We start from the raw sequence: 18812 nt of genomic DNA on the forward strand, positions 1-18812 counted from the left end.
GCTGCAATTTAGATGAAGAGGGACTTTTGTTTGTTGCTAATCTCTGTTGCTCAAGTCAAAAGATTGCAGAGGTGCTCAGCCAGTAGATCTCATCATTGTGTACTTCAGACTTACATTTTGTTCTGTACATCAAACCATTTGGTTTTATATTTTTACTTATGTGACAGAATTCGCCATATTGGCCACATATCTTCTGGGTTTCAACATTTAAAGTTATAAGGATCACATTTAATGAACACAGGCTACAAACCTAGTGCGAAATCATGACTCTGCTAATTCATACACAGATAATCAACACCTTTTTGTCAGAGTACTAAAGAATATTTAGCAGTTTGGAGATAGGAGACTGCCAGGGAGTGGCCATGAGAGGTTCCTTTGGTGTATATACAATACTTTAGGCCTGATTTTGAAGTTTATGTTTCTGTCAGAGATATACTACTTAAAAATAAGGTATCAGTGGTATTCTGGCAGAAATAACTAAAACAACATGTTACATCAAAAGTTAAAGTAAAAGAGAAAGAGAGACTGAGTGGTAGTATTAAAGTTTATATAAAGATAAGCTTTTGACTCAATACAGTATACTGCTCCCAGACCGATATTGGTTTAAGCCCTGTAATCATCTTTGCAGATCTACAGGATGATGTGATAGCCAAACGACTGTTAATCTTTGCAGAGGAAGACAGTTGTAGAGGTAGACAATAGTTTTGAGGACCAAAATACTCCTCAAAAGGCACCATATAGAGCAGAGGCTTTTGAACTTTCAAGTCTGTGCAGCACAATGATGCACCTAGAAAGGCATATAAAAAAAGAACAGACCAACCTCTCTGCTGTGTCGTGTTATGGGGTTGAGTGAGTGTTTGTCCCTCTCGTAGTACTGAAGGGGCACTTTTGAAATATTCCAATACAGTCTTAAGAAATAATCAACTTAGCAACAAATAAAAGCCCTCTAATACAAAAGCAAATATGCTACATCAGCAATAAATGCACCCAAATCAGCAAGAACTGTGACTCACTTATCAGCATAACACATTTTTAATACTGCTGCCAACATTTTCACCCAATATTCTCAAGTACCTTCAATAGCACAACTTTTAAAGTAAATTGAGCTCCCAAATGTTATCTTGTCATTTTCTGAAAAAATACTTTTTGCCACAAATTGTACAGTACATTATTAGTAGTAAGCTATGTTAGCCCCCAGACATCGGCATGAGATTTTCTGATATTACACTATGTTTTTACCCAAACACTAGCTTTTCATTTTCAGTAAATACACTCATTTGGTGCACAAACCTAATCTTGTTATTTTCTTAAAAAATCTTCTTCCCACATATCAGATAGAAATATGAACCCAGAGAGGGCTGCACGAGATTCTCCACGGGAGTTATAACAAGCATTTGCAATGCAATAGGTCTCGCATTTACGTGAGTTTGAGCTATTGACATTGCAAATAACAATGCCTTTTATTTTTGTTTTCGTTTTCAAAACATAAATAAAAGGCATTGTCATTTACAATGCCAATAGCTTTAACTCGTGTAAATGCGAGACCTATTGCATTGCAAATGCTTGTTGTTTTGAGAATCTGGTCACCCTATTACAAGGCCAAATATTTTAAAGACTCGGCTTGTGCACTGACTCTCGGAGCCAGAACTGATCCGTGCCTCTGCTACCCCTGTTTATTTGTTAGCTCGTCCAACTCTAAAGATTTATTTTATTCTCCTTAACGTTCCCAACATCTGCAGGCAGTGGGCGGGGCCTGATGAGCTCGCAGGCAGCACTCGCAGTGTGCGCCGGAAGCTGTAGACCCAAGGTACGCCGGGAGCTGTAGTTTGTTCGTTCCCGGAAGCCGGAAGTGGAGGCGGGACACCTACGAGGCTGGGCCAGCCAGGCAGCTGCTATGAATTGGGAGTGAAGGGGAGCGGCTGGTGCAGCAGTGACCGGCTGCGGCGATGGAGGTGTGCAGTGGCCGTCTGCAGGAGCCGCCGCTGCAGGGTGACAGCAGGTGAGGAGAGACAGAGACTGTCATGGTGGGAGTGGCGCGGCTGTGTGTCTTAGGGGCGGCGTGATGAGTGTGGGGGGGGGTCATCGCTGGGAGTGGTCTTCAGTGGAGCAGCTGCAGTCATATGGGACAGTTGTGTGTAATCCTGTTTTGTGGCCAGAATATTCTCTCCGTCCTGCAGCCTCTTTCCAAAATCTCAGTTGTTTCTGTAGCGAGGTGACATGGTTTTGTTTACTCCAAGCAAATTCCATGCATGTTGCAAGAGCCTGACGTCGCATCATGATTTTGCCTCCTCAGCGGGAAGAATAAGCATCGGTGCATCTCTTTTGTGCATTTTGAACTATTATTTTTAAGATGAACATATAGTACCAGCATACATAATATAGGTTGTGCGCATGTCTATTCGTACATGAAAAAAGGGTGTGCAGTGTAGTTTCACCATAATAATAAAAGGGTGTGCACATGCAATCGTACTGTACGGAACACTAATTTTAAAGGGTGTGTGTACCCATAGCCATCCTATACCCACACCATCGTTATATAATTTACTAATCTCCATTGTGCACCACATAGTGCAGAGACTAATCCCCCCCCATACCCTATCGTTCACCCGCAAGCTGGCATTTGCTGACAATGCCAATATAATCTGTAAATTTCGAACAGTGCGGCTTCGGTCTGTCTCCCTTGAGAGGCATCTCGGTGGCGAGGTGTGTGCGCACGCGTTAGGCAGCCGCGGATGCGGTGAGGGGGGTCGGCAGCGGAGGGGTGTGTGCACGCGTGTGTGTCTGTGTGTGTGCGTGTGCGCAAGCGCGTCTCAGAAGCGTGTCCACAGACCCCGACCGCTGAGCGTGCCCCGGTCTGTCTCCCTTGAGAGGCATCACGGCAACGGCAACAATAGTTCTCGTTGGCGGCAGCGCTTCGCGCTGCAACGCCAGCAAGACTTAAAAACTGTTAGTTGGACGACCCGGACTGAACTCTCAAAGTTAAGGAATGGCACAGGTTCACAGTATTCAGGTATGGTGCAAAGCTTATCTGTCGAGATAGAAAGACAGAACCCAGTAAGTATGTGGTGATAAACAAGAGGTTCACAAGTAGTAAATATTTCCAGAAAATACAGAGAATGCTTACCCTTTGAAGCAAGGAGTCGCCCTGCAACTAGACCCCTGCCAGGCCAGTAACATTGCCCCAAGCACAGACGTAGGGAGAAGCCCCATGGTACCAGGAAACCACATTGTGCTATAAACACAGATGGGGGCCCACAGCAAAAGGGCACTTAGTGAAATACTTCTTTTTCAAATTCCATCAGTATTTAAGGATTCAAGCCTATGCCTTGCACGTTACATGCAGCTGCTTGCACTGAGTGCATAAGTCACTGGCGATTGCAATTTGTAGGTTACACAAGGAGCTCTGCAGCCAAAACATTAACCCACTGAGCTACCTTACACATAATACACACAGGCAGGTCAACACTGTCAGGTCTTTTATGATGATTCAAACCTGACAAGTGGCTACACACAGATCTCACCAGCAAGTGCATTAACTACCCCATTAGCCTTAGCCACATCATCCCTTGCAATCAGCTATCTATACATACAGATCTCTGCAGAGGGTGCCTTAAACCCTAAACTATTTAAAAATGCATCCTCAGGCTAATGATGTAACCCGGAAGACCTTTCCTATCACACTGTCCTTTGTCAATGTATTTGATAACAGAATTTCATTAACAAATAATAATCGTCCACAGACTGACTGACATGCCTCTGCTCCTCACGGTGCTGCGCCTCCTGACTCCATGCCCGTTCTGCTGCCACACCCTGCTCCCAGTTTCTGAGCACCCAAACCAAAATGTTCCTATTTCCGACAATTTGCAATAATGACAGAATAAAAGCTGCATGTGAGAGAGAGAGAAATATAGGTGAGAAGGGAACTGGAGGAAGATGGCAGCGGGACACCTTGGCATAGCTACAGATAGTGCAGCAGGAGCAGTAATACCGAGGCACCCCGAACCCCAATTATAGCTGTATTTTATTACCCAACCAGCAGCCAGGGGCCTAATTCCTTGCTTGCATCGGAGCACATAGTATCTTTGCTACACCACTGAAGGACACAGATAGATGTGGAGGTTCGCTGTAGATAGGGAGCGGCTGGACAGGTGAAGGGAGAGCAGTGCGCTGAGAGCAGGTGACAACATGAACACAAACAAAGCAATGATTAGATTACAAAGTGGGAGATGGAGGCAAAAAATGAGAGATAGAGATGGGGGAGTGAGGAAGACTATGGTACAAATGGAGATGAGGGCACGAGACAGTGAGGGACAATGGTGATGGATGGTGAAGACAGAGGTAACACGAGGGCAGACGTAGCGAACATTAGGGGGTGAGTGCAGAAAGATGAGGGAAGACATGGGGTGACAGCACTACCAGAAATGAGAGGAGGTGAGAAGGATGCCACAAGACTGTCTGACGTGAGATGATGAAAAAGAAGTGGAGATTGTAGTAAACCTGCAATGGCATTGGAATGTCACGGGTTCACACTCCATGTGAACAAGGGTGCTTTAATTAATGCAGTTGCCGAGCCACATATGATGTCCATGTGGCAGCTTGTAGTTGTACCCTGTCATAAAACGTTCACTTGTATTGTTTCCCCGTACCATAGTTAAATGTAATTCGATATCCCCCAAGCGACAGCCAAATCGCTATACACACTGCAACAGGCGCATTACCCCACGGTTCTATGCTGGCTGCTGCATCTCATCCCACTTTCCTTGGCAGGAGCGCAGTTTTACCAATTCGCTAATGGAACATACGTGGTTGTAGGGAGTTCCTCGGGCGTGTTTCTGCGGCGTTATTTCGATCGAACGGTCCAATCACATACATCATCCTCCCCTCTTCGTCTCGAAGAATAACCGGCTTCAATTCTGAGGACCCTCCAAGTTGGAACCAATTCCATTAATGTAATCTAAGTCGTACTAGTTCTGTAGCACTGACTTACCGAAGTATTCACAGCGGCGGGTCGATCCTTTAACTAGGGTTTTCAGTTTAGGAATCGGCGGAGGTAACCTGGGGTGGGACCCCGAGCGCTCCTGCAGCGGGACAGGCAGTTCCTCGCACTGTGCACTGCGCAGGTTACACCAGCTGCATTTCTCCGCCTTTCCAATCACTGGCACGGTGCGCGGCTTTCGGGCGCCCCCTGCTGGAAACCCCGTTCTTTCTGTGAGTCTTTCCTGATTAGAGTGCACGAAGACGGCCTTCATCACATCAAAGGTTTGGGCACCGTGCCATCGTGAGGGGTGTCGGCAGCGGCGGGGCAGCGGCGGGGTGTGTGCACGCGCGCGTGTGTGTGCGTGTGCGTCTGCAGAAGCGCGTCCACAGACCCCGATCGCTGCACGTGCCCCGGTCTGTCTCCCTTGGGAGCAAACACGGCAACAATAGTAGTCTCGTTGGCGGCAGCGCTTCGCGCTGCAACGCCAGCGAGACCTAAAAATGAAAGAAGCAGTGAGTGCCTTGTGTGATGGACTTCGACGCCACATTCTCTCTTGGTGTTCTCCACCTAACTGTCATGAATTTTTACGGAGAGAGAAACTGAAGACTGCCCTTAGGTGGGGAGGTATTCATGAACACCATACATCTCCATATTTCATAACTCACACAAATGAATACGTTTTCAGGAGAAATGGATTGACTAAGCACTCTACACCGTAATAATAAATGCTCAAGACTTTAGCATTGTTGCTACTCCTTTTTAAAAACCCTCTTACTCCTCTTGTGATGTTGTTAACTTTGATTTGTAAATTACAATTTTCAGTTTTCAATCATTTATATAATGGTCATCTGTAAGGCAAATATATAACAGAGCATTTAGGAATAACAAATGCAAACGTGTGGATGTGTACTAGACTCAGGAATTTGCGCTCCTTATGAAATACCATAACAATAAAAATGAAATAATGGAGATATATATTTGGAAGTCCATATCGGTCATCATGTCACATGAGGAATTTAAAGGCAAGCATTGGCAAAGCCAACAGGTATTGCCTATGTGAGAGCTATTGGCTTCTTCAAACCCTTTACCTGTGTTGTACAGGAGTGCAACTACTGAGCAGCATGGTTGATTTATAGAAAAACAAAACGCTATGATGCTGCCAGAACTAGTCATGTCATCTCATCAGCAACAACACGGTAGGGGTACAGGGCAAGCAAAAATGTGGGACGGGTGGGGGGATAGGGCAAGCAATATCAAGCTGGGAGCTCCGGGGATGGGGCAAGCAATGCGGGAGAGGGGCAGGTGGGATAAGAAAGCAACTATGCAGGAGAGGGGCATGAGCAGCAGGGCAAGCAACAATGTAGGAGGGGTGCAGGAGGGACGGCATTACCAACTCTGACGGGCAAGCAACAATAATAGAAAAGCAACAATCCGGAAGGGTTAGGGAGGGACGGGGAAACAACGGCAGGGCAAGCAACAATGTAGGATGGGGCAGGAGCAATGGGGCAAGCAACAACACAGGAGAGGGCGGGAGAGATGGGTCAGGCAACATAACAAGAGGAGCAGGAGGGACATGCCAAGCAACAACAGAGGAGGGTTTAGGAGGTACAGGGAAAGCAACAACACGGCAGGGGCCAGGAGGAATAGGACAAGCACCAACACTGGAAGGGGTCTGGTGGGATGAGGCAAGCAACAGCACGGGTGGGATGGGGCACGCACCAATGCGGGACAGAGTTGGCAAGCAACAACGCAGGAGAGACGAGGAGAGAACAATGCCGGAAAGGGACAAACAGCACGGAATGGGATGGGGGAATGACGGCCTTCACTCTTCTTATTGAGTGCTGCAACTAAAGGAAACACGCATTGGCATAGCCAATAAGTCTCACCTTTGGGACATTATAAGTGTTTAGCCATACAACAGTTGATGTTGCACCAAGGATATTGTGCTGCATAATTAAATACTTATAAGGTCCCAAAGGCGAGACCTATTGGCTATGCCAATGCTTGTCTAATATCGTTAGTGGCTGTTGTAATATTATACTTGCTTATTGATGGCCTTGAAAGTAAGACAATCTGTTATTGGCCTGGCCGCCCTGCCTCGTTACTAGTTAGAACTCGCTGCATTCATTTATCACACCTAACTGCACTCGGAGCAGGATTCTTGTTTCAGCCCCACAAAGAGATTGGGGAAAACAAGCAGTATGTTTGTTCTCAGTCCCACGTGAAAACTAGGAAAACAGTGATTGTTTTACTTATAGTATTTGTGAGGATTCAATCTTTTGTTTTTGTGTACAACGTTGCCTTGACCTTGAGTAACCCCACTGGCCAACTTATAGGTGAAGCGCATTATGTTTATAAATAATATATCATCTTTGGGACTAAACGGCGCTTGTATTATTATCATCAGATTTACTCGGGGAGAGGCCGTGGGCTGCAGACAAAGGGCAAGGTTTGAAAGGAACCTGCGTGCACGTGTTATGTACACAAGTGCTCCTCGCCCAGGTCCGGTCTACCCAGTGTTACAGCCTGGCATTCTCTACAACACATTTGGCTGCTCAGTGGCAGACGTTCATAAGAGGTACACACCCAAGCAAAAAAACAGCCTCAACTACCACTGACATAAAAGAGATTATGCGCACGATTCTGATGCATATACTTTGCACTAAGATGCCCCAAAAACTAAAGTTAGCTTAGAACAATCTAATGTACATCTTTTACGCAAAGGGTAGTCACAATACCTCCCTGGATTGGCAAATCTTCTTTCAGTTTCATTAGTATCCATCTTAATGTGTACCCGCGTATGACAAAAGAAATACTAGGGGTTATGTAGCTGCGGAACGGCATTATCGCCAGTCTTCAGTGCAGCGCAAAATTGTGACATTGTGAAGTTCACCGATGCATGCATTCTCTAATGGTACATGTGAAAAGGTAGTTAGAACTTTACCATAATATAACATACTTTACAGAGGACGCTTATTGCGTGTGTTAATTGGTTTTACGCTCTTAATGGAGCAATGACGGTTAATGGGCTCTTTGACAGGCACGAAGGTTGCTGCCATGGTAGTTTCTGGTGCCAAACATTGACCCATTACTGTTCACTGGTTTAGGTAACGCACACAGTATTGTGTTTAAATAAATGCTTCTTTTTAACCAGCAGAGCCGTTTATTTTAAAGACGTTTACCTCTACAATTGCCTTACTCAATTTGGTAAATAAGATTGCTTTGAAGCTTGGTAGTGGCAGGTCTGAAACAGATGGCCCGAGTTAGCAAGTGGGGGGTTGGAGTGGAGCGGGGCCGGCAACGCCACGGTGGAGAACGGGGGCGAGGTTTCGAGGCTCAGTCCATGTACAGCGTTTACCTTGCGGGAGCGAGCAGCGGCGCCATCTGTTTAATTGCAAACAGATGGCGCAGCTGCTCGCCCCCGCAAGGTGTATGCCGTACATGCGCGAGCACTCATTGGAAACAGTGCAGTACATGCACGAGTTTTCCAAAAGGTGCAGACGGATTCCAAGAGTTCACTCCTGAAGCCGCGCTTGCGCGCTGATTCGGCGAGACCTAAAAAGTAGCTCCAAAAGTGCGAGCTGTGAAAGGACATGGGGCATGGAAGCAGTACTTGAACAATGCTCCATTGGAGAGAAAACAGACGAAGAGCAAGTGGAACCAGAATGTGCTGGCCAAAGAGAAGCAAGGCAATGTGTTATGATGAATCCAACCAATGGTAAGCAATGGGAAAGCTCTAAGCCTCCTCCTTTAAATAAACAAAGTGTCTTGCAAGTGAAAGCGAATGCGCTGTCTCAGATGATACCTAAAATCAAATAATAAAGACTCTTGTCATGAAAAAGAGTGATGAGGGTTCAGGTCTGAAGTTAAATAAAAAAAACTTTTTACAAGAGAAAATGTTCTATCTTTTTTACACAGCCTCATTTAACACTCAGCTTTAACTGAATCATGCCTATTGAAAGATAGGGCAAATTGCTGCACTGACCCTGCATGCAAGGCTCACCATGTGGCCCTGATCTGCGGCCTGTTAGAGGCACCCCTACCCCTTGACTCAAATGACAGTACTCGCTGAATGGGTCCCAAAGCTCTGGGAGACTGGGACAACAGAGACGATAAGGTGCAGTAGAGGCGTACTGGACTGCACACAATAAAATTGCCAGCACATCACTAACACACACACACACACACACACACACACACACACACGCACATCACTAACACACACACGCACATCACTAACACACACACGCACATCACTAAGACACACACGCACATCACTAAGACACACACGCACATCACACACACACACACACACACACACACACACACACACCCACACACGTCATGAACGTCCAACAAAAGTGTAGCCTCATTTATTGATTTATTTGACACCATCAGTCCATTGGATGGAGCCAAGGAGTGCACAGAAAAAAGCAAGGTCTCCCAAGAGGGCAGCTGCATGTCAGCCCTTCTTTCCCTTTGCTCTGACCTGCAAGTGGCATGAAAGAGAATAGATACCAATGGAAGATCATAAATAAAAGCTTACGTGATGCTGCTCCAAGGGGCGCAAGCTGTATCCTCTGCCCGGCCGATCCCACCTCTTTTTTGTGAAAAGAAGGAATGTATCCCCCGGGTGGGTTGTATCCAGCCCCTCCAACACCTCCATAATATCCTGCAAACATCATAAAATGTTGTTAAGATTAAAAACTGTAATTTTTATTCTGGAAAGAAGCAGATTGTTTCTTTTATTTATACAAATACCCATGCCTAGCCGTCTGTGCAACTTAATAACTGCTGCAACAACAACTGAATTACCGAACAGGAAATTATTCATCTTAAACATACAAACCTCTAATTAGGTAACCAAGAAAGGTTAAAAAATGTATAAACGACCAAACACCATTAAGCTATCCACTAAAGAATTACTACCCAAGAGAACCTGGTACTATATTCCAATCTACTCAACCAGAACAGTATGCATGCTTAAATTTCAATCCGAGAAGATGGTTTAGTTTATATGACCTCCCATATATCTACATTTCAGACCACAGCAATTCCTTTGGTGACTCTTAAAGGAGTATGTTCATAGGTAAAACCTTTTTTAATCCAACCCGAAGTTGACTTTTAGGTCTCCGCTTGACAGCACATGTGCTGTCTCGAAGAGAAGTGTTGTGTTCCATCTTTGGGCTTACAGACCGCCCATCTCCTACCGTTGGTAAACCTCAACAACGCTTTCATTTTTTTTTATGCCACTTGTCATTCCACGTGGGCGTCAAGCACTCTTCTTGTGTTTGGCCCTCCCATAGCGTATGGACCAAGCACATGTCTCCTTACACTGCTCCTGGTTTATGGAGCTATTTTTTTCCTTGTTTTCAAACTCTCCATAGGAGTACTTGTGTGTTCAGACCGTCTCCCTTGAACACATACACACATATCACTAAAATGCATGCATGTGTACATAAACTAATGCATTTCTTAAAAAATGGTTAACACACAAACAGCACTTGTTTATTTGTTTTTTGCACAGTCCGATGGAATTGGAGAGCTCGCTCCATCGTCCGTCTTGCCATAGCGCGAATACAAGCCAATGTGATGTGCGTGGAGAATAGTAAGGTGTCTCACACATCTATATATGAAAAATCCATAAGATGCAGGCCGGGAGGGACACTGAGGAAAGCGGTATCTGAAGTGCCACGGAATGTCAGTGCCCCGCTTTCCTTTCTAGACCTATAGAGCCCGACAGTGGTGTAATTTACGGCAAGGACAGAGTGTCCTCCAATTCTCTATCAAGAGAAGATCAACACAACCAAGCAAAAGTATCCCGATTGGTTCTCGGAAGGGTTGCGAAACTAGACCTATGGTCCTGACGAAAGCCGTTGTAGTGCCAGAGGAGCTCCCATGTATTGGGACCACATGATGACCTTTGACTACCATTATTTTACTTGATTTTAGGTGTTTTGATTTATTCTAGCTTGAATATATAACATCATTTTTTGCATGTGCACTCTGACTTGTGCTTGCATTTTGTGTCTCCTTAAAGCTTCAGAGTGGGAATGTTTGCTTTTTACAGCTTTGCCAAGGTGTGTGCACAAATATGTATTGTGTTGTGTATTGGGAACTTTTATGAAGTTTTTACCATTGGCTTTGACATGCCTTCATGCCATCTTGAATTCTGACTCTGTCTACTTTGAGCTTTGCACACAGAAGCAGGGCCCCAGATCACTCAAGTTGTTTAGGCTATTCACGTTCAAGATTGTTTTCTGTACTTTTGGAGATGTTTTCTACTTTAAGCTTCGCTAAGTTAAGGGGCTGGAACACGTGGGAGCGCAGAATACGTGAGGACTTCTTTGACTTTGGAATGCTTGTGGGAGTGTGCCCAACTCAAGAAAGTTTCCTTGGTGCAGAGGAGGTCCTCTCGGAAACTTCTGGTGCATTGAGATTATAAAACTGGGGTCTGTTGACTTGGAGAGGGGGATTGTGGACCTGAATGAAGGATGGACGCGTCTAAGTCAGTGTAGCAGTTCCCGGCTTGCTCAGTCTCTTGATTCTGGCTGTGAATCCCCCAGTCTGGAGTGAGCTAAGATGAAGTTATTGCAGTAGTTGACTAATTTTCTCTGATTATTGGCATTGTGATGTGTGAGTGTGTCTGTGTGCACATTTAAATCTCCAGTGGTTATAATCATCTGATGTATTCTGTGTATATATCTTTCATGCTTTCCTTTGACAGGGTTTATTGCTTGTGTCTGATTATTTGCATTTAACAGTGTTTATCTCTTGCAGTGGACGTCCAGTATCATTATCTGCTTGTATTTTATTCCATGCATTTAACAGTAGCATTTTCTTACTTATAAGTGTGTTTTCATTGCTTGCACATATATATATTTCTATACATTTATATGGTGTTTCTTTTGACATCTGGGAAAGCCTCTCTGTTAGAGAGCGTTGCACAAAAAAACACACTTTATTCTTAAAACTTTTGATGTGCCTCATTTTCCAGGTCTTTTCTTGATCCGACGTGTGTGTGCTTCCATGTGGGAGAGCTGTCTTTTCTAATATTTGGGAGTGCAAAGCAATACAGCCATTGACCCACAAGGGCGCAAAGTAGGCTGAAATATGCTGACCTCAATTTTTCATATATAGATGTGCGAGACACCTAATTTTTCTCCATTCACATCTTTCTTCCTTTAATCATGCCACTGCCCCCTTTTTAAGTAATAATAAAAGCCACAGGGTTTTGGAGGTAGGAGGTATTTGTAAGTGTATTGATCACATAATGGATCCCAGATAGTCTCTGGCACGAGAGACAGTTCCTCCTGGTGGAAAACAAACTCAATGATGTAACTATCAGTCACTAAGTACGTCAGCGGAAAACATGCCACTGACAGAACAGAACTGTTGAGGGTCTTACAACAATTTTGGTTGGCGATCCTTTATTAGATAATGTGCTCTTCCACTCTTATTAATTGTTCACTGATATTCCCTGGGAAGTTGAGTGGAACACTAGCTGACGTCTTTCTACCCTATTGATTTTTTGAGATATTATCCTAATTGCAAAGGATCTCAATGGGTAAACAATTCTAGGATCCTAGGACCAAGAACCCTCAAAACGTCAGAATAATGCTTCTTGTGAATGCTGTAAAGCCTTCAAAATCACCTTTCAAACATACTGCAAGCCAGGGTATGGCCATAAAATGTCTGATAGCGCCTCACCATCCCCAAACTCTAGTCAGCAAAAACAGTAATCTATCCTGCCTATTGAATAAGATTGGGATGGAGAGTGGAATCCCCTAACCTAGATCTTCAAGTGTGTCTCCTGCCCCTGTGCATGAGTGGCAAAGTTAGTGACTCTCCTTGTTATTCCTTTCCATGTTCCTCAGCTAATTTCCTCCTCCACATCGTTTTAGTGGGCCAGGTCTCGGGGTGAGTTTTTAATGTAATAACAACAATTGTATGTAAATGTCACAACCTTGACCACGCCCTTCAATATAGGACTGTGGCCATGATATTGACTGCCCTTAAAAGTAGCAGATGATGGACTGCACTACAGCCTGTAGCATGTTTCAGAGTGAGGTACTGGCCTGTGGCATCTGTCCACTAAAATCACAAGAGTTCTGAAAAATCGTTGAGTTGATACCAGTGAATATACATATATCTGTATTATATATCACAAACACAGCTCAATGGTTCTGGAGCACTTTACATGAGCAACATATTATATTACACAAGGTAAGATACATTTTATTTTAAGCACAGGAGATTAACAGATTTGCACATGTTTGTTTTTAAAACTGGAGTTAGGCACATACTTCAGTAACTTTGCACTGGTGCATAAACAGGGATAATCATTCTAAATATTACTTTCATATAGACCAGGACTTTCCTGTCCCACTAAAAATCACAATGGGAAATACTGCCCTAAGGTACAATCTTTCTGTCCTCACATAGGGGTAAACTTCCCACACCAGAAGGATTGTCTACGTTATCTGAGAGGTATATCACCGGGTTATGCTTTACAGAGCCACACTGCTTCCCACAAATACATCCCCAATATGTCTATCTGGGTGTGTGTGTGTGATCAATGAAGCGTCCACATAAATGGTAGCAAGGGGAGGCCTGCAGGTGAACTGAATGCTAAGGAGGGGATGACAGGAAAAACCTAGGATACGTACTCCGATTTAAACTTGTCACACCAAAAGGTATCCTATTATATAAGGCGTAAGGCTTGACTGTAACAAGTCAACGTAATTCTTTTTTTCTTTATTAGACCCTCACACACCCTATTGGTGTCATGCTTCATCATGGGGTCTCATCTTGGTCCCTAAAAACCAGGATGGGCTCAACCATATTCCAGGGAGCACCTTGGATAGTCTCCTGCCAGGGTTTTAGCATAAATACCTTGGAAAACCCAGATATCAATTTATTTGTAGTGTTCCTGGTATGATTAAAAACCAATAAAGGAAGAGGTGCCTATGGTGATATTGGTCCTACACCCCTCAAAGAAGTCAACATATTTCAGCCCTGAAGTGTAATGGCCATTGGGACTGGATAAAAGAATATACCTGGGAAAATTTGATTTGGAAATGTCAGCAAACCTAACAAAATTCTGTCGGGATAAATACACAACACATAACATAAACAGCATGCAAAGGACAGAATTCCCATTGTCCCTATGATGTGCTCACCCTAGGTCCTGAAAAAGATAAACAACATTGGACTTGAACCTGTTTTAATCTTCATATGCACTTTGATGGTGAAGTTTCCCAATCACCCCAATCAGTGAGCATAACAGCCCCTTTAAGAAAAATTCAATGTGAATATTGTGGTAGAAACCAACAAAACAAAATGTTCACAGACATAACACAGAACCAAATACGAATATGTGTTTTCTAGTTTTCCGTAATCACTTAATCTGTGAAAAATGAAGGATGCAGTAACATGCACATATGATAATCACAAGCAAATTACCTACACGGAGTAGGAAGGAAAGATGCTAACTGGGAGAAGTGGGTTACATACCCCAGTAGTCACACACTATTGCGGTTATGTCAGGGGACACATAGTAAAAAGAAAGATAAAGAGCGACAATAAACAGAAGACGAGGTTAGCCAGTGCTTGTACCATCAATCCTTTATCTATCTCTATATCCCTTTGTTCAACTTACTAGTGTGTGTTCGCGCATGCACATTCAATCAGCAGGGCTTAATGGGTAAATGGAGTCCCAGTGACTTGGGCTAGGCTGCGCATGTATGAAATGCCACATTATGTGTGCAATTCCAAAATGGTTCATTTTAAGAAAAACCTTGATGTTGGGGTGACAGGCATTCAGTTTATAATGTGTCAACGTAAGACACAGTATATTCAATAGCCTTTAAACCATGGTAGTGCTTTATAAATCTCCATGGAGATTTCTTTAAAAATAAAGAACAAGTTACTTACCTTTGGTAACAATATATCTGTAAGAAACATAGGTTAGAATAGATACCCTACCTTATGCCCCAGGGGTCAGACTGGATCCAGAAAGTTTTTAGTCAACAGTACCCCTGTGCATCGGTAGGTGGCGTCGGTCGACTACACGTCCGATGTCGGCGTAGTGTTCGCCGCGATGACGTTGCAGAAGTTACTTAGACGCCACCCTCATGCGCTTACGTCAGTTCTGTACACAACTTTCCGTGGCAGGAACACCGAGCCATGCAAGACACTGACCACTGGTGCACAAAACTAGGGCCCTGAAAGGAATTCCTTAACCCTAGAAATCAGTGCGCAGAACGGGGAGGATGGGTGGGGCGGTAAGGGATCTATAACTAACCTATGTTTCTTACAGATATATCGTTACCGAAGGTAAGTAACTTGTTCATCTGAAAGAAACAGTTAGTTAAACATTACTTACCTTAGAATACATACCCCAGCAATACCAACCCCGGAGGTGGGTCTGCGAACCAAGATCACACCAGAAAGTCTTGGAGAACAGAACGGGTGAAGAAGCCGTCTCTTCGGACTTGGCTGTCCAGTCAGTAGTGTCTCGCAAACATGTGCAGCGATGCCCACGTAGCTGCCTGACAGATGTCATTCAGGGGGACTCCCCGTCCCAAAGCAGTAGTCGCTGCCGTCGCCTTGGTAGAATGGTCACGCAGCCCCACTAGAGGCTCCTTCTTAGCCAAAAAGTAACAGGCTTTAATGCAAATAACAACCCACCTGGAGATGGTCCGTTTGTGCATGGCCCAACCTTTCCTAGCGCCCATGTAACCAATAAAAAGCTGGTCGTCCACCCGGAATAGTTTGGTGCGATCCAAATAGAACGAGAGCGCACGTTTTGGATCCAGTCGGTGGAGCCTCTCTTCATCTTTTAAAGGATGCGGAGGCAGAAAGAAGGTGAGCAAAGTGATGGTTTGGCCAACATGAAACGTGACCACCTTTGGAAGAAAGGAAGGTCGAGTTCTGAGGACGACCTTGTCCGGATGAACAGCCAGAAAGGGTGGCTTGGAAGACAGAGCTTGTAGCTCACTCACCCTGCGCGCAGAGGTGATGGCCACCAGAAAAGCAGTTCTGAGAGTTAAGAGTCTGAGAGGACAGTTATGTAGCAGCTCGAAGGGAGCGCACATAAGATAGGTGAGCACCAAGCTCAAGTCCCACTGAGGCATTACGAAGGGAACAGGAGGAAACAGATGAGTAATGCCCTTAAGAAATCTATTTACAACAGGGGACTTGAAAAGAGAAGGATGATCAGGAAGCCTGAGAAAGACTGAAATGGCAGAGAGGTAGCCCTTAAGAGTGCCCAGAGCAGAGCCCTGCTGAGCTAAAGAAAGGAGGAACAAGAGAACCTCAGAAAGAGGGGCAGAAAGAAGATTCACAGCCTTTACTGTGCACCATGCCACAAACTTATTCCATCTGCAGGCGTATACCGTCTTAGTGGAGGGACGCTTGGCTGCCATAATTACATCACAGATTTCGAGAGGCAAGTCAAATGATGTCAACTGCCGCCGCTCAATCTCCACGCAAGGAGGCGGAGGCTGGACAGGTTGGCGTGAAGGACCATCCCCTGCTGCTGCAACAGAATATCCTCCCGAAGGGGCAGTCGGATCGGGGGATCGATGGCCATGTTGAGCAGCTCGGGATACCAGACTCTTTGTGCCCAGTCCAAAGCCACAAGAATTACTTGGGCCTAGTCGTGCTTGATCTTCTTCAGCACTCTGGGTAGAAGTGATTTAGGCAGAAAGGCGTATAGAAGACCACAACTCGACTCATGACGAAAAGCGTCACCTAGCGAGTGCCGCCTTGGAAATGCCAACGCGCAGAATTGCTGACATTGCACGTTCTCTTCGGTGGCAAATAGATCTAACCAAGGCTCTCCCCACTGTTGAAAGAGACCTTGCACCCCCTCCGAGTGAAGACGCCATTCGTGATCCATCATGCACCTGCAGCTGAGTTCGTCCGCCCTGGCGTTCAGTGAACCTGCCAGGTGTTGAACCACCAGGGATATGCCCTTATGTTCCAGCCATGTCCAGAGATGGAGGGCCTCTTGACATAGGGTCCATGACCCCGGCCCGCCTTGTTTGTTGCAGTACCACATGGCGGTGGTGCTGTCTTTGAACACCTGCACTACTATTCCCCGGACAGAGGGAAGGGATGCCTTTAGTGCAAGACGGATCGCCCGGAGCGCCAGAAGGTTGATGTGAAGCTCGGACTCCACCGGAGAACAGAGGCCTCTGATCTCCGCCTCTCCCATGTGGCCGCCCCATCCCAGAAGGGATGCGTCTGTCACCACTGTGTTCTGGTTGGGGAAGGGAGAGGGATCTGCCGTTGACCCAATCCTGGATTGTGAGCCACCACTGCAATTGTCCTGCAGTGCCGTCTGAGATCTGGACGCAATTGGACAGATTCCCCTGATGCTGCGCACACTGGAACTTCAGGTCCTACTGCAGAGCCCGCACATGCCACCTGGCATGATCGACCTGCAGGATGCAGGAGGCCATGAGGCGCAGCAGCCTCAGAGTCATCCTGACCGAAACTCGGAATAGCGGCTGAAAGATCGGAATCATAGCCCGAATATCCTGGACTCGCTGTTCGGGAGGAGAAACCCAAAACTGAGTTGTGCCCGGAACCGCTTCGATTAAGAGGAGCTTCGGAGAGGGGGTCAGGTGCGACTTCGGCACATTGATGGAGAACCCCAGCGAATGCAGGAGGTCAGCCAGAGTCTGGAGGTGGGAGACGACTGCCTGGAGCGATTCAGCCTTCAACAACCAGTCGTTGAGATAGGGGAAGACTGAAACCCCTGATCTGCGCAGATGAGCTGCGACCACCGCCATCACTTTCGTGAACACCCGAGGGGCGCTTGTAAGGCCAAAGGGGAGCACAGTAAACTGAAAATGCTCGTGGCCTACCATGAACCGCAGGTAATGCTGGTGGGTTGGCAGGACGGGGATATGAAAATAAGCGTCCTGCAAGTCCAACACTACCATCCAGTCTCCAGGGTCGAGGGCAGACAAGACCTGAACCAGGGTGAACATTTTGAACTTCTCCTTCCGGAGGAAGCGGTTGACATCCCTGAGATCCAAGATAGGACGCAGGCCCTTAACTTTCTTGGGCACCAGAAAGTAGTGGGAATAGCAACCACGACCTACTTCTGGGGCAGGAACGTGCTTGATGGCTCCCTTGGCCAAGAGAGCCGTGACTTCCTGTTGGAGGAGGACCAGATGATCCCCCGACATGCGATGGTACTGGGGTGGCATGGCTGGAAGAATAGTCTCGAAGGCGAGGGAGTAGCCCCTTTGGACTATCTGCAAAACCCACCTGTCTGACGTGATGGTGCACCAGTTGGGGAGGTGATGGCGAATCTTGCCGCCAACTGTTGTTTGATGGGCCTGAAAGGTTGCACTAGGAGGGTTTGGAGGCTGAGGCTGAGGCAGAGGGTGGGAGGTGGGGGTAAACTGGCACTCCCGCTGGCCCCCAGAACCACGTCGGTGGTTCTGACGTCCCGAGGTTGAACAGCTTGCGCTGGCCTGTGGCTCTGAAAAGAACGTGTTGGGGCACCCCTTCCTTGGCCATGAAAGGGCCGAAAAGCAGACCGTGCAGGAAACGTGGTGGAGAGGCCCAAGGACTTGGCCATAGCCCAAGAGTCCTTGAAGCGCTATAGCGCATTGTCTGCTTTGTCGCCTAACAGGCGACGTCCATCAAAGGGCATGTCCATCAAGGTGTTCTGGACATCCCCAGAAAAGCCAGTCGTCCTCAACCAGGCGTGACGGTGAAGCGCCACGGACGTTGAAATGGTCCTACCCAGTGAGTCTGCAGTGTCCAGTCCACAGCGGATGGCGAACTTTGCTGCGTCTCTCCTCTCTGC

General features: G+C 46.1%; 1 protein-coding gene across 6 annotated transcripts in view; it reads right to left on the minus strand.

Annotated features, from left to right (window-relative positions):
* MAK (male germ cell associated kinase) overlaps positions 1 to 18812 on the minus strand; it is a 553788-nt gene that overhangs the window by 46507 nt on the left and 488469 nt on the right. For all 6 annotated transcript variants that reach the window (XM_085607273.1, XM_085607269.1, XM_085607275.1 and 3 more), the window contains one exon: positions 9525 to 9650. In XM_085607273.1, the coding sequence (XP_085463399.1) occupies positions 9525 to 9650 (126 nt within the window). The remainder of the gene's footprint in view (positions 1 to 9524; positions 9651 to 18812) is intronic.

The sequence above is a fragment of the Triturus cristatus genome, chromosome 5_2, assembly GCF_964204655.1.
Source record: "Triturus cristatus chromosome 5_2, aTriCri1.1, whole genome shotgun sequence".
Taxonomy (NCBI): Eukaryota; Metazoa; Chordata; class Amphibia; order Caudata; family Salamandridae; genus Triturus; species Triturus cristatus.